The following is a 16500-nucleotide window of genomic DNA, read 5'->3' on the forward strand; positions in this document are numbered from 1 at the left end:
ACACATGGCTGTTATATTCGCGGATCCGGTAATAAAAAAAAATGCATTCTGATTATTTGTGGATGGGTTGAGGGTGGATGTGATAAATCAATAATGATGCAAATATTAACTACATTTTCTAAAATATGAACCTGTTTTAAATACTTTTTTTTTTTTTTTAATCAGGCAAACAATGTGTGTATGTGTGTGTCTGTGTGTCTGTTCGCCTGTTCGAGAAGTTACAGTGACAGAAAAGGTGACATTCTAGATAAAGTTTGAAGTTAGTTATACCTTTGTTAATGCTATTGAGTAGGGTAATATGCAGTGGTGTACAGTACCTGCGTACACCCATTTCTTTATCCGTCGGCTTTGCATATACCCACTTCTAAATCCCCTCTGATGCGCATCATTCAGTAGTGTCCTGCATTAGCCAAAATAATGACAGGCCACCATTTCTAATTCAATCATATCTGAATAAATGCAAATATTCGCTCAAATCACCAATAAAGACAGTAAGCCGGCTTCCTTTGAAATATGTTTGATGATGCCTGATGCACCTGCTATGTCCGCGCCAGCACCAGATTTGCTGCCTGTTCATGCGCGAGAGCATGTTAAGGGAGGTACGCCTAGTAGTAAAATAATACTTATTGATTACTAACTTGAATCAGTACATTATAATGGAAACAATACCTTAAAAATGAAAAGAATTAGATTTTTACAATCAGAAATTTCTTAAACTGGGTGAAACCCTGTAAACTTTTGTCCAAGGATCCAGATGTCAGTTAACATTTTTCTTTTTAGCGTGGCTTTGGCTTAAAAGCAAGAGTGATTAAGCTTATATAAGTGTGCAGTGATGTGCAGATTAGCTGAATCAATCTGCTTTTAAAAATGAACCATCCATTCATCATATCATCATGCAAAAATAATAATTATAATAATTGTAAATGACGATTGGGTGCGGTTATCTAAATCAGAGAAAAATACAGGTGCGGGTGGGTGGCGGGTGGATAATTTATTTGAAGCTGCGGATTCGGGTGACGTTTGAGCTCATCCGCTTATCTCTAGTGTGCTTGTATATGTGTGTGTGCTGTAAAAAAAACGCAACTGCAATTTTTCCAGTTTATGAAACCTTTTGAGAAACAAAAAAAAAAAAAAACAAAAAAAAAAACCTTGTCAGACTGACAAAATTACCACAAATGTTGTCCCAACAAGTCAAACACATTTGTCTGAACAAAGAATTTCATACTGTTGAAATGTTAAGGCTTTGTGAGTTCCCAGCATGCATTGCAGCACGAATAAATTATGCAGTTAATGTTATAGAATTACTCTTTTGCTGCTTGCTGACTTCATTATAAAAACCATTACGTCAATGGAATGACCCATAAAACATGGAAACGCAAAATGTGCGCATGCGTTTAAAATTTCTTCTTAAAAAAAAAAAAAAAAAAAAATCCAATTGCACGCATAAAATTTGTGGAACATAAGATGTGCATGTTCATACTGACCTCCTGTAGTTTGGTGATCTCCTTTTTCAGTTTGACCAAGTACTCAATCTTCTGCTTGGGGTTCTGATGACCCAACAGTTTCCCATTCTCCTCAGTCAGATGGTTCACCTGCTTTCTCAGAACCTCGATTTCCTGCAAGACACCACTAGGGTTAAAATAAAGGAGTTAACATTTGCATGAAGCAAAATGCACTGCCCTATGTTTTCTCACTGTTGAGAATTGAGAGCAACTTATAGAATCGTATAATGTATCAGCATCTAATAATATATGCAGGTTTATTAAGCTGCTTTCACTTTTAAAAGCTAATGCATGGAAAGACGACTCAATTCAGTACTCATGTGCATTCTGAAGGGGCGGCTTTGTGTGAATGTACTGAATTGAATTCTTCTGTGTCTTTTTGTGCTTGAACGGTTTTAAATTGGCCTGACTGCGCTGTGTAATCAGGAAAGTTTCTCATTGGCACATGATGATTCCCTCAACTGTGTAGTGGTGACCCCAGGCCATCAGGCAACCCTGACTGTTAAACCCAACTCAGTGCTTTCTATCTGACCTGCTGCAGTTTCTCCTGTAGTTGGTCTTTCTGTCTCAGCTCCAGGAGCTCCAGGCAGCGGTTCCTTAGTTCAGTGGTCAGTTCCTGCACACACGTCTGAGACTGGACAAGAGTGACTTCATTATGCTTAAGCCTGTAACACACACACACAGAGGTGCAAGAAGATTAGTGTGTAGTAAGAGTTTTAAGGTAGTTCATACATTTAATGCACAATATGGAATGAAAAAAATATTGGAATAATGGAATAAAAATATTTTATAGTTTTTGGATGGGGGAAATAGTGGTTGGAGAGGTTTGCTCATTAACTGAAAGTGATGTGCCACATCAAGTACTTCCAGTGCAAAGTGTGTAGACCTGCAGGGTTATGGCCCGAGACAAAACCAATTTTCTTCCAGGAAACAAGCAGGACAAAACAGACCGAACTGCAGTGGACAGTGAGAAAGAAACTATTTACACTTGTCACTTCATCAGACAGTTATTTGATTTGTTAAAAAACATTTACACTTGGCCTCTGCAAATGAAATATAAATTTCATCTTAAACTGCTGCACTATTTGCAAATTCAGGCAGCCACACATATGTGCTGCAAACAAAGATCAAGAAAAAGCATCATCAGCACTGGTGAAAATTTAGCGCTCAACACTTTTAATGAAGATGACTCTGTGTCAACGAGGTCACAGACTGAAAATGTGAGACGAGTTTCATCCGTGGGAATTTTTCACATGTTTGCTGAAGAGAGATGCTCATCTCTGAGAATTCATATCTTGTGGTGTATAAAGTACCTGAAAGCCATACTACAAGTAAAAGTACAGATATCTTACCAGAAAATGACTTTGGTAGAAGTTGAAGTCGCGGTTTAGATTATTACTTGAGTAAAAGTCTGTTATGTAAAAGTACATTTATTGTAAAAGATTTTTTTTTTTTTTTTTTTAAATCTTAAATGTCCTTAAGTATTGAAAATAAAAGTAAAAGTAAATGCAAAAGGGAAAAGCAGCATATATATTTAAATAATGTTCATACACAGCTTGAGTAACACAATTGCGTTCAGTTTTAACTCATTCTTACCCAAAAATACAAAATGGAAGAAAAGTAAGCACGTCAGGTACTTAGTGTCTTTTATTTAAACCTAAGAAAACATTTCTGGAATCTGCATCTAAAATAGCATTTAGATGTATTTATACAGTTTATTTTATATCAGAGGGGAATGCACATTTAAACTGCAGTTACAGATGCATAAATAGGCCTAATGCTTTGTTTTTAATATGAAAAAAAAAAAAGAAAAAAAAAAAAGGTGAAATTGAGAAAAATATTACATCAAGTTGGTGACTGTTAATGAGTGAGTCATTGAGATTCAACCAATTCATTCAAATGGCTAATTTATTCAAGAACAAAGCATTTGACTGTGTTAATGAGTAAATTGCTGAATAATTACATCAACTGATTCATTCAAAAAGCAGATTCATTCAATAAGTAAACATTGTCCATTGTTAAAGGAGAAGTCCACTTCCAAAACAAAGATTAACATGTAATGTACTCAGTCCCTTGTCATCCAAGATGTTCATGTCTTTCTTTCTTCAATCGTAAAGAAAGTGTGTTTTTTTGAAGAAAACATTTCTGCATTTTCTCCATATAATGGACTGATATGGTGACCGATTTTGAACTTTCAAAATGCAGTTTAAATGTGGCTTCAAACGATCCCAAATGCGGTTGTAAGCGATCCCAGCCGAGAAAGAAGCGTCTTATCTAGCGAAACAATTGGTTATTTTCATTAAAAAATACAATTTAAATACTTTCTAATCTCAAATGCTCGTCTTGTCTTCTCTCCCTGAACTCTGTGTATTCTGGCTCAAGACAGTTAGGGTATGTCGAAAAACTCCCATTTCAACTTCGAAATTGTCCTATATCGCTGTTTTACCTTTTTTGTTAAGGGTGTTTGATCTTCTTTGCATGTTCACTTTGCAAAGACTGGGTCGGTACTTCTGCAGTGATGTAGGATGATTTTGAAATGATATTTGAAGTTGAGGGAGAAAATACGATTGGAGTTTTTCGACATACCCCAACTGTCTTGAGCCAGAATACACAGAGTTCAGGGAGAGACGAGACAAGACGAGCGTTTGAGATTAAAATCAATATAATTTGTATTATTTTAATGAAAATAACTGATCGTTTTACTAGATAAGACCCTTCTTCCTCCGCTGGGATCTTTAACAACCGCATTTCGGATCGTCTGAAGCCGCAGTTAAACTGCATTTTGGAAGTTCAAACTCGGGGCACCATATCAGTCTATTATATGGAGAAAAATGCAGAAATGTTTTCCTCAAAAAAAACAAAAAAAAAAAAAAACAAAAACAAAATTCTTTAAGACTGAAGAAAGAAAGACATGAACATCTTGGATGACAAGGGGGCGAGTAAATTATATGTAAATCTTTGTTTTGGAAGTGGACTTTAAGAGACCCAAAACAGTGTCGTGATCTTTGTTTGGAACTATTTTAGTTGGCAAAATTGAGAAAAACAGATAATAGTCTAAAATGTAAGTCACTTATCGCTTTTCTGAACTTGTATAAAATGATTATTAAATGTGTTATCATGCTGATATCTGAAAACGGAAAACGGTACTCTTTGTGTGATATAGATTAAGTTAACTATATTAAATTATATAAATATAAAAAAGCATACAGAAGCATTTTTGCCATCTACAAATTAGAATGCCTGAAATTTTGAGTTTTATAGACTAATAAATTAACGCACATGTACTCTGTGTGTGATTTGACAAAGCCAACTTGATAATGTCAGATCATTACAACAACACTTACTATATTAATCGCAGAAGATATACTGTATATCGCACACCCCAGACTCGACTTGAGCGGAAAATGAATCATCCACAGTTGTGCACACACTTCTTTGCACATGAGCAAAGGTGTTTTTAGGAATCTAACTTGCAAGCGCCAGACCACAGATTTGTCAGTTAGTGTTTTTCTGACCTCAGACTATTTTGTGGTAAGTAACAAATACGCTTCGGGGAAATGTATGGGAGTAAAAGTACACATTTTAATTAGGCAATGTAGTGAAGTAAAAGTATAGGTAGGCTGAAATATAAAAACTTAAGTAAAGTACAGATACTCCCAAAAAATACTTAAGTACTGTAACATAGTATTATTACTTTGTTAGTAAAATTTACACATGTATCTTCAACAACCAGACACTCTTACCTCTTAAAATGCATTTTAAACCATCTTCAAATGCAATTAGTCTCAAATGCACCCGGGCTTGTATTCACAAAACATTGCATCTTAGCACTAAAATCTCTCTTAAACAGCAGTAAAAAGTTTTTAGCTAAGAGTTTTCTCTTAAAACCTATTCACAAAGCTGCTGAGACAAACTTTTACTAAGGAATGGAGAGAAGTTTTAAGCTAAGAGTAAGGGCAGGGTTGACCTCGTTGCTATGGATGATATCAGCATGCTTACTAATTATGCACACTGCGATTGGCTGATATCTGTATACACATGGTCTCTGTCAGAGATTTATTCATAGAAATAGTGTAAGCACAATATTACATTGCCATATTCAAAAGAAAGGTTTAAAAATAAAAATGTTGCCACATTAAAAAAAAAAAAAAAAAAAAAAAGTGTGCAAATACATCTGTGTGTAAAGAAATAAAGCAGATTACCCACAACAGCCATTTTAGGATAGTTTCTGATTTGGTCTTAGTCACATAGGAGTTCTCTTCACTACTCCTGATGTTTCACAGATTTAGGAGCTAGTTTTAGCCATAAAACACTTTGTGAAATTCTCTTTGAGCAAATTAGGTTTCAACCACAATTAACACTTCTAAAAATGCTTTCATTCAGCTTCAGATCATCTAAACATGAGGATTGACAAATATCGTCTCACTTACGCTGTCTGAGCTTCAGTCAGCTGCGTTATCAGGGAGTTCTGAGGAAGAAAGAAAAAAACAGATTAAACTTAACAGGGCCTCATATATTAATGTTTGGTTCAAAACTGTACAATACCATTTCTAATTTACCTTTAATTGTGAATAAAGTTAAGTCATGAATAAAGGAAACTTGATTACACAAAAGCTGACTATAGACAACAAACACAACTGAAAAGCAAATCAAAGACTTTCAGACATTCACATTTTGCTTCATTGTTGTTGTCCAAGTTAGGGGGAAATTAATATACACAAACTGTTTTGTTTTGTTTTTAATTTATATGGAATTGTGTTACTCCAGAGAGTTGATATAATCCAGTTCACATAGAGATTTGTTTAGATCTTGCCTTGACATACTTTTATTTTCTTCTCTTCTTGCAGTTCTCTCAAAACAGACGTGTGTATGGCCTCCCTCACATCTCTATAAAGACAAATAAATGGTTTATTAGAATGGACAGAACGCACATGTACGAACAAAGCATATGAGTGAAGTATTCTTACTCTTGAGCACAGCCGATCTGTTTGCGCTGATTCTGGATGGTGTAAAAATTGTCCAGCAGCGTTTGAATCTCCATTCGCACAATCTCTTTTTCATTGAGCTGGGCCTATTAGATGCACAGGCAAATGTTTATGTGTGAACCTCATGATAACAACAAATTAAAAAAAAAAAAATCCGTTAAGGTTAATGTTTTTTTTTTTTTTTTTTTTTCTTTATACAAAAAAAAGGTTTCTTTATACATTAAAATCTAATTTATTTCAGTGATCAAAGCTGAATTTTCACCATCATTACTAGTATTCTGTGTCACATTATCCTTCAGAAAACCGTCTAATATGGTAATTTATTACTAATGTTGGAAACAGTTGTTCCGCCTTTTCTTTTTTTTTTTTAACTGGGATACATTTTTTCAGGATTCTTCGATGAATAAAAGTTAAAAAGAACAACTTTTATTTAAAATGTAAATCTTTTCTAACAATATACACTACCATTTAAAAGTTTGGGGTCAGTAAATTGTTATCCTTTCTTTAAAATGTATGTAATGCGATCTGGGAAAACCGTCGGATTTCGCGCTGGGACGTTTTCAGGAAATAAGAAAAATAGGTTGAATGTCATTTTTTTTGTCAAAATTAGGTTTTCATTAAATTATTATTCTATAACATCTTGTTTATAATCTCTGAAAATATCTCGGCCAAATCCACTTGTTTAGTGCAGAAAAATAGCGATTTATTGCAGCAAGCAGAAATGACTGTGTCTTTCTCTTGTGCTAAGAACGCGCTGCTGAGGTGCTTTCCCTTACCACCACAAAAACAGTTATAAATACGTTAAAAACATTAAATTAAGGTGCATCAATTCACATTCTCCGCCAAAATGTTGTATTATTATTTTTTTTAATATTGTGAGATGGCAGAGCGTAACAGCGCAGTCTGAAGTACTATAGTATCAAATGAATGTATTTATTACACTTAGTTACTACTAAGTTGTGAGATTCACACATATAGCGGGAACTGAGGCGTGTGCAAGAGTGTCACCTTCAATCTGTCGATCTCTTGGTTCTTGGCTGTGCGTTCTGCATTAAGTTCTGTCAGCAGAACTTCCATGGTGATCATGGAGGAGCGTCGACTCTCCAGCTCTCTCTCCTGACACTCCAGCACCTGAGACAGACTCGAGCCAAAGCCACAGGGGGTCTGCGGCGTCTGAAAGCACAGACATTGTGATGAAACAGTTGAAGATGAAGACTTTGTCACGCAATCAAGATCAAGCAGTCTTTCTCTCTCACACGCTTTCCTAAATTGAGGCACTGCATAGACTTCTATTGTTTTGCATGATTCAACCCTTTAACTGTCACTCCCATTTTTGAACACAGACATAAAATGCACTATCCAGACTTAAATCTTCATAAATGAAAACCTTTTGTAATATGATTTTGATGTACATATTCCGTGGTAATGCAATATCTGATTTTAAAATGCCTTTCAAAGGATGAATTTTGAGATTAAGTTTTGCACTGATATATAATTTCTTATGGTCTCTAAACTGTGTGGCAACGAAGAACATCTTTTGTGACAAAGGTCAGAACTCATGTTATGATGTAGATTTTTTAAGTTGCACTCTTGACATATATCAATCTATTACTTTTCCTACATAATTTGTAACACAAACATATGGTAAAATATCTATTTAGGAGTCTTAGACCTTTTCAACGATGTATATTTTGTCATGATTAAATAAGGATTTATTTGTAATATGGTGAAGTAAACTTAGGCATCCCACAGAGGGGACGGTGACCGTTATAGGGTTAAACAACAGACAACTTTATTTAAATTAATTTTACTAATGAGAACACCCGCAAGATTAGGTTTTGTAATATTTTACCAGATTCAGCTCACATCCGAGCTACAAGTTTATGTTTCAACAGACATACCATGGTATCTGCAGAATTTTTAAGATCAGATTTAAGATTTTTATAACCTGCACAAATAATATTAATACCATATGGAATGTCTAGGCTAAAAAGAAAAAAGAAAAAAGTTTTTTTTTTTTTTTTTTTTTTAAATGACAAACTTCACATTTTTGACTTCAAATCATTTTTACGAAAATGGATGTCAAAAGTATGAATTATTATATTAATTTAAACAATTATTATAATTAGTGTATCCACCAGTTCACATTTACAACTCTTTTGAAAAGGCAGAAATACAGCGGATTTCTGGTAAAGACTGTACACAAAGCAGCAATATTGTGTAATAAAGTTATAGCTTTCTGAAATTTAATCAACACATTAAGCCAAATCTTGTCTTTCCATCCTCAAATATAAGACCTCTTAAGACTTTTTTTTGTACTATTTATTACTTTTATGGCCTTAAATTTGATACAACTAAATTTTAGACTTTTTAAGGACCTGCAGAAACCATGCATAAACTCACCTGCATTTTTCCTTTGGGAGTGGCAGCATCTGGAGGCTGACTGACAGATTCTCTCACTCTCAAAATGTTAATCTGCTCATTCAGCTGTTCCACCTGTTAAAGTGTGTGCACATAAATCATTCTGTTACACTAATAACAAACAGTACACTACACAACTTTTGCTCTCTTACTACACAAGCTGAAACTTATGATGCACAGCGCTTTACAATCTGTTCACATTTTTAAAAGTCATGTAGTGTATTCCAGCCTTAAGTGACATGAATTTGCAGCCAAATACTGTAGAGTTTAATTAGAGCTTTGATGTCCAAACGATATGGAAAGTATTTTCTCCTCCCTTTTAAAGTTGACAAATATTGTCTAACTGTAAAATGATTGTATTTAGCATTTATTGTGGTTTGCCTGCAGTCTATGAAACAACAGAACACCACTGAGACCCATTTTTGGTTTGCAAACAACCTGTTGAGAACCACTAGTTTAGAGCTGATTACACACATATTTTTGCAAGCTGCAGAACTTCACTACTGATCAGTCAGACTTAAGTACAATTGTCAATGACTGACCGACAGACTCTATACATTTGTTTTAAAACTGCACCATGAATTTGAGACAGGAGGAGTTGTACCTGTTCTTTCAGGAAGTTTATAGTGTTCTCTTTCTCTGTGTTCAGGGTCCGAGAACTCTCCAGTGAAGCTGCCTGCTCCTCCACCACTTTACTGAGTCTCTCCACCTCATCTGTAGTGTAGGACAGATCTTCTTGTAGCAGCTCCAACTGTACACACACACACACACACACACACACACACACACTTTTAGTTTATGCTTTTGACAGACTCAAAACACAAAGTAACACACATACCTCTACACGGTCAGAAGCAAGGCGTCTCTCTGAAGCTTCTCGCAGCTCCTGTAGTTCGTTCTGCATGTGTGTCATGCTCTCCTTCATCTGCTCTTTCTCAGTGCAAATAGTGCTGTACTTCCCCTGTGGATACAACACTCATGATATCAATACAAACTGCCTTATCAATATTGTGGTTCCGTAGCACCAAAACGATATTATCGATATTATCGTGGTCACATGACGATATGAAACAACAGGTCTCCTGGGCAAAAAGGGTAGTTATTTAAAATATATTTAAACTTCTTATTCTAACATAAAAGGTCTTTAAAGTTGTGTTTTGGGCCATTATGTAATTTGTAATTTTTTTTTACACTACATGTATTACATAATACTACGTAATATTTATTTTCATTATCACACATTACTTTTCACTATCATTTTACAGTGCAATTGTTTTACAACATATGGATATTACTGTCATAGGAATAAAATAAAATAATCATTTTATTATTATTATTATTATTGTTATTATAATATGTCTAATTTGTTTGACTACTAAAACACCAGTGTGAATATAATTTAGACTGAGACAATATACCAAAACCTAAAAAGAGGCTTGAGGAGCTCTTAAATTTAAACTCTCAAAGTGCATTAGATAGTAATAAATTTAACTTTAAAAATTTACTAAATTTTCATTTTTTTTCCAACACTTTTTTTTTTTTTTATTGCAATAAATATCGTATACTGGACTTCATACTGAGATACTATCGCTATCGTGAGATTTTGATATTGTTACATCCCTACCTCATACTATACACTCAACTATGGAGGAAAAAAAAAATAAAAAATCAGATTCTGCTGTAAAGCAGATCTAAAAGACAATAGTGTCATTATTCAGCTTAAATCAGTTTAGTTCAGTTCAGATCAGATAGGGCTGCATGATAAATTGTATTAATTGTATTAAACATGATATACTTCTCTCGATTTGTTAAGCATAAAAGTCTGTGATATGACGACACTTGGTATTTATTAAAATGTTTATGTTAACCTGCCAACCATGTGCATACACTCTCTCTACATTACGGGAAAAAGCTGAGCTGCAAAACTGCAAGTCTGAGTTTAGTGATTCCTTTAGAGATATGCTGCTCAAATAAAGGTTATATTACAATCACACGTGGTGTACGGCTAGAGATACTCACACTGATGTCAGCGATCTCTCCTCGCAGCAAACACAGAGTCTGATCTCTTTCAGCTACCTCACTTCGAAGATCTCTGGTCTCCTGCATCAACTCCAGTACCACATCCTACACACAAACACACAGTGAATCACCAGCCATGACACAGCAGGAAAAACACAATCCTACTGTATATCAGTTAAACTTAGTACATGCTGTTTTCAAGAAATTAATTTAAGTTTGAGTTCATTTGAGTTTATTAATTCAACCTAATGACTATTCATAAGCTGCTTGTGCATATGATTTACCAACAACACACTTTGAAGCATGCACTGACAAAGTAATGAATTATTGACAAAAAAAAAAAAAACTTTTTCAAATGACTTCAATGTAAATTTGTATGTACATTTGAATTGTTTGTAAAATTACAGCATAAAAGTACTGTAAGCATAAACTTCACTATTAATGAATTATTTGGACACACTTAAAGGTGCAGTTTGTAAATTTTAGCGGGATCGAGTGGTATTATATACTGCATATAGAGAAGTTATGGTGTCCAACACAGGACAAATATGTTGTGGTCTGAGACAGCAGAGAGTAGACAGTGGTAAATTAAGAAATTATATTTACCTGATTATTCAGTAAAGCGATATGTTATTGCGAATAGTACTGTTACTTGTTCATCAGTGTTTTATTTGCAAGAGCAACATAGTGACAAAATGTGCACTGTAGAACAGTTTGTCTATTTAGGGCTACTGTGGAAACATGGTGTCGCAAAATAGTAATTTCCATGTAATGGGACCGGTGTATGTATGTAGATAGAAATCGCTCATTCCTAGGTGATAAAAACATAACGGTTCATTATGTTAAGTCTTTATGCACCTCTGAAAACATAATTAAGTATATTATATTGCATTTCTGTCAAAAGATCCTCCTAAATATTGCATTGCACCCTTAACTATATTTAACATGAATTACTATAGCAATAAGTCATATACTGTATTAAGGTTCATTTTTGACATACACTGACATATTTTGATATGTTGTTAATGTTATTAATATTAGTTCATTATTATCTAAACTGTAACGTTATCTTTATTTCTTAACTTCTAACAGCCCTTTTTACAGTGAGCAAAAGATTCCTGCTGCGTGATCAGTGCATTGCATTCTCACTTTGTCCTGATCGATCTTCTGATTGAGGTTGTTGATTGTCATGTTGGATGAACACACAGTCTGCTGTAGAGCACTGATCTCATCGCTCTGCACACACACAAGCAGTTACATCAGAAACAAAAAGACTTCCAGATGGTCATCAGAACATTGTCATGCAAATTGCAAATCACAAAAGACTAAAACTGTGCCCAGACACACATACCTGTTGTTGATTTTTGTTTGTCAGCTCAGTAATGTGTTTCTTCAGTGAGGCATTCTCTTCTACAGACTGCACAAGCTCCCTGAAATACACACACAACATCAAAACTTCTATATGTACACATGCTTTTACTAATGCAAATGACAAGTGAAGACAGGTACAGTATTTGAACATAAGCTATGGACATAATCCATCATTATCTCTTCTGGTCAAAAACCAGCATACAAAAACTGTTCATAAATTCTTCTAGTACTATATTATTCCCAAATATTTGATGCAATTGTTTTCTTTCAATCAGCACAGGTTGTGTGTCTCCATTTCCACTTTAAGTGGTTAATCAACAGATACACTATGAGATATAAAGTCCATATTAAAGTTAAATTAAATAACATTTCACAAATGTGTGACATAAGTGTCTAAATACCTTTGGTGCCACTGTATACAACAACATCAAAACTATTTAGAGTTAAATTAAGACCCTTATTCACACATATTTTCTCTGTATTTGATGATGGTATTAGATATTATAAAACGTAAGGGGTTTTTGATAGATGTTTGTATGCATCTCACTCACTTTGACACACTCTCTCTGTGTGCGGTCAGCTGGGATCTCACACTGTTATTCTGCTCTTTCTCTTCCTCAAGAGTATGCAGCAACTCCTACAAACAAAACCAAAGATTTACACAGTATGTGAAAACCAAAACAGCTTAAGAACAACAGAGATTGTGAGTGTGACATTAACGTGAGTGTACTGACATTAATCTTGGTTTGCATTTCTGAACACTCTCGGCTCTTGAGCTCCATCTGCTGTGCGTGTTGATCCAACTCGAATTGAAACTCTGCCTGCAGTGTGTCATACATGTCCTGAAGAACACGCTGCTTCTCCAGCACCTGCTCCCACTCCAGCCTGAGACGACATAGAGGACAAACTCAACATCATTCAAAGTAAAATAAATGTAAATGTAGTATGTATTGCATTCTAAAACAGACAGATAGGTTACAAAATCATAATAAGAACTATCTATCATTTTGCAGTCAAAGGTGGAGTTGGTGTAAAATGTCTTATCCACAAATGGGCTTGTGGATAAGATACAGGCAATTTGCAAAATTTGCATGAGCTTTATGCTGGTAAAGGAGCCTCAAACCAGTCTATTTATTCACTACATAAAGTCAAGGGCAAAAAAAAAAAGAAAAAACAAAAAAAAAAAAAAAAAAAAAAAAAAAACAATAGAGCTTTTGGCATCTCTAACTGCATTAAAGGCGGATTAATTCTCTCAGAGACGAGAGATGAATCCACCTCAACACATGCTGATAACAGTAGGTTATATCAACTACCTTAATTTACTGGCTTAATACTCTATTTTGTGGCCCACACATTAATTATTATTATTATTATTATTATTATTATTATTATTACTACTAGGTTAATACAATTTTTTGTTAATGTGTTACACAGCGCTAATGATGTGTCTCTTTATAACACTCAGTTGCAAAATCAATCAATACAGCTTTGATGTGGGTCTAGTTTTGTTTAGTTTTTTAAGTGTTACTTTTAAAAATAATGTATTACAATATCGCATTACTCCCTAAAAAGTAACTAATTGTGTTACTTAAGTTACTTTTTATGGGAAGTAATGCATTACATTACTTTTACGTTTTTTTTTTTTTTTTTTTTTTTTTCGTCTGGGCTGGCCTTGCTTGTCTCTTTTTAATAAAATCACCAAAACCAAAAGCCCTTTCACACCAAAAGTCAAGGTGAATACACGGGGCAACTTTTTGAGCAATTTTGTCGTGCAACTTTTTTAAGCAATGTTGCTTGAGCACTTTCCCATTGAGAATGGGTAACACATTTCATTTCACAAAGATGTTGTATTACATTGTGCAATAATATCGTTATCAATTTATTGCCCAGCCCTAATTTGAAGATCACTGTTTTATTCATTTTGAGAAATACTGTATTTGTTTTTGTGTAAGTAAAATGCACTTCTCTCAAAGTGGGGACAAGAGAGCTGTCAGTCAATAAATAGGAAAACAAAGTAACTGGCGTTACTTATTTGAAAATGCATTACTTTAGTAGTTAGTTGAAAAAGTAATCCGATTACATAACTTGCATTACTACCAACAATGTATGTCAGTGTTGCAACTGTCAGTTATTTTTAACTAAACTAATGCATCTGATTTGAAGCAGCTCAAATACATAATGGCCCTGTTTTGTTCATTTACTCTATAATCCCTCTACTGTAATTATGCATACTACTATTAGAACAACAGTGGTGGTTGTGTATGTGAAGTGCGAGTATGTTTGTACTTGACAGTGTCCAGCTGCAGCTGTGTGCTGATCAGGCCCTTGGACAGATCTGTGGTCTCGCTCTCATGCTCTGCTTTCTGCTGCTGCAGTTCTGTTCGTGTGGCCTCCAGCTCCTTATCAGAGGACTGCAAGACAACACGCAGATCTCGCACCTCCACCCGCAGCACTGTAGAGAGATCACAGTAAACAGGCATCAACTCACAGATCAACTCAAAGGTCACGCGTGGGTTAGTTCTTCGTCTGTGTACTTTGGTTCAAAAAGGTAGGGTAGGGCAAAAACTCCATCTCATTTCCTTCTCCAACTTCTAAATTGTCCAACATCGTTGTTTTACTTTTCATTGTAAAGGGCATCTGACATTCTTTGCATGTTTACTTTAGTGTTGTCACAATACCAAAAGTTTGATACCTGACTAAAATATCTCGACACAACTACTGAACCCATACTATGACAAAAACACAGAACACAAACACCACATGCCAGTGCCACTACATAGGACCATGGTGAACCAACTCCTGAGCCTACAGGTATGTAAAGATTTTTGCAACTTTTAGTAAGTTAGGTAAAAGGATAAAGCCAATATGGTCATTTTATTTCACAACAGCAATTTATATAATGATATAATCATTTTTGTTATTTTATCTTTGTTAGTAATAAGAACATAGATGCAAGAAATGAACTAAAGGACAAATACACAAAAAAATAAAATAAAATAAAATAAAATAAATAAATAAATAAAAACCTGAAATTAATAGGGCTCTAAGAAATCAGTTTTATTCCCAAATTCTGTTTTTACTTCTGTTTTAATTTTTCTGTTTCTGTTTTTTAATGTTTAAATTCAAGCAAAAACAAAAAAAATAAAATAAAAAAGTAGTCTAATTAACTTAAATCACAAAGCTTACACAATTTAACAACAAAAATCACATTTTTAAGGCCCTGTTCTTTATTATTTATCTTTATTATTCATCTTCAGTTTTATTTTGATCAAATTCTGTGAATCTGTTTTTCATTAGTTTTCTGTATTCTGTTAGTATCATTAAATTTTAATAATTAAAAGCATGTCTAATTAATTTAAAAAGACTAATTTGATTTTATAAAGAATTATTGTATTATATTATATTAGATATTTATTTATTATTATATTTATTATTATATTGTGTACTTACAACACACACATATACATACATACATATACATATATGTGTGTATATATATATATATATATATATATATATATATATACACATACACACACACACACGTTTCTGTTTGTATATGATGTTACAATGTTTTGTTTTTTTTTTCCCTCAAAAGTTACAGTGACATGCTCATGAAGAAATTTCTTTGTGACTGAACAAAGGCATTAACATCTTGGATGACATGGGGGTGAGTACATTATCAGCAATTTTTTTTTAATCCTTGATGAAATAAGTATGCATTAATGTAGATTTTGCAGTTAAAGTGGGTACCAGTATGAAAAAAAAAAGTTCACACAACAAGAAACTTAACATCTGAACAGCTCAAGACTTACCGTCCATCTCTCTCTTCTCATCTTCCAGCTGCTGTTCCAGTGTCCTGATTGTCTCCTGCAGACGCTCCTGTTCTTCCAGCAGCGAGTTTCGCTCAGCACCGAACATCTACAGTTAGAGAGCAACATCAAACGCGTGCACACAGGAAGCAGAAAACCAGAAAAATTAAACACTATTACAAACACACCTCCTCTGTGTGACTGGACTTCTCGGATGTTATGGTAACCTGTTCTTCCAGCTTGCTGATTTGCTGAAGCAGCTTCCTGTTCTTGGCTTCCTCTTCGTCTAACTGGCCCTGAAGACGAAGGGCCTGATCCTAAAACCAAAGTCCAAACAGATTCACCTCAACAACATAGCAACATAAAATAACACTTTAAAATTGTATGCAA

At 34.3% G+C, this 16500-nt stretch overlaps 1 protein-coding gene across 1 annotated transcript in view; it reads right to left on the minus strand.

The window, feature by feature from the left end:
- The window catches only part of kif15 (kinesin family member 15), a 28171-nt gene that overhangs the window by 506 nt on the left and 11165 nt on the right, over positions 1–16500 (minus strand). The window contains exons 18-34 of the mRNA XM_051099473.1: positions 16299–16427; positions 16114–16219; positions 14585–14750; positions 13033–13183; positions 12850–12935; positions 12279–12357; positions 12077–12163; positions 10928–11032; positions 9747–9869; positions 9513–9659; positions 8891–8983; positions 7496–7660; positions 6470–6573; positions 6326–6389; positions 5933–5970; positions 2035–2167; positions 1485–1616 (exon numbers count right to left, since the gene is read on the minus strand). Of these exons, the coding sequence (XP_050955430.1) occupies positions 1485–1616; positions 2035–2167; positions 5933–5970; positions 6326–6389; positions 6470–6573; positions 7496–7660; positions 8891–8983; positions 9513–9659; positions 9747–9869; positions 10928–11032; positions 12077–12163; positions 12279–12357; positions 12850–12935; positions 13033–13183; positions 14585–14750; positions 16114–16219; positions 16299–16427 (1908 nt within the window). The remainder of the gene's footprint in view (positions 1–1484; positions 1617–2034; positions 2168–5932; positions 5971–6325; positions 6390–6469; positions 6574–7495; positions 7661–8890; positions 8984–9512; positions 9660–9746; positions 9870–10927; positions 11033–12076; positions 12164–12278; positions 12358–12849; positions 12936–13032; positions 13184–14584; positions 14751–16113; positions 16220–16298; positions 16428–16500) is intronic.

Source organism: Labeo rohita, chromosome 25 (assembly GCF_022985175.1).
Source record: "Labeo rohita strain BAU-BD-2019 chromosome 25, IGBB_LRoh.1.0, whole genome shotgun sequence".
Taxonomy (NCBI): Eukaryota; Metazoa; Chordata; class Actinopteri; order Cypriniformes; family Cyprinidae; genus Labeo; species Labeo rohita.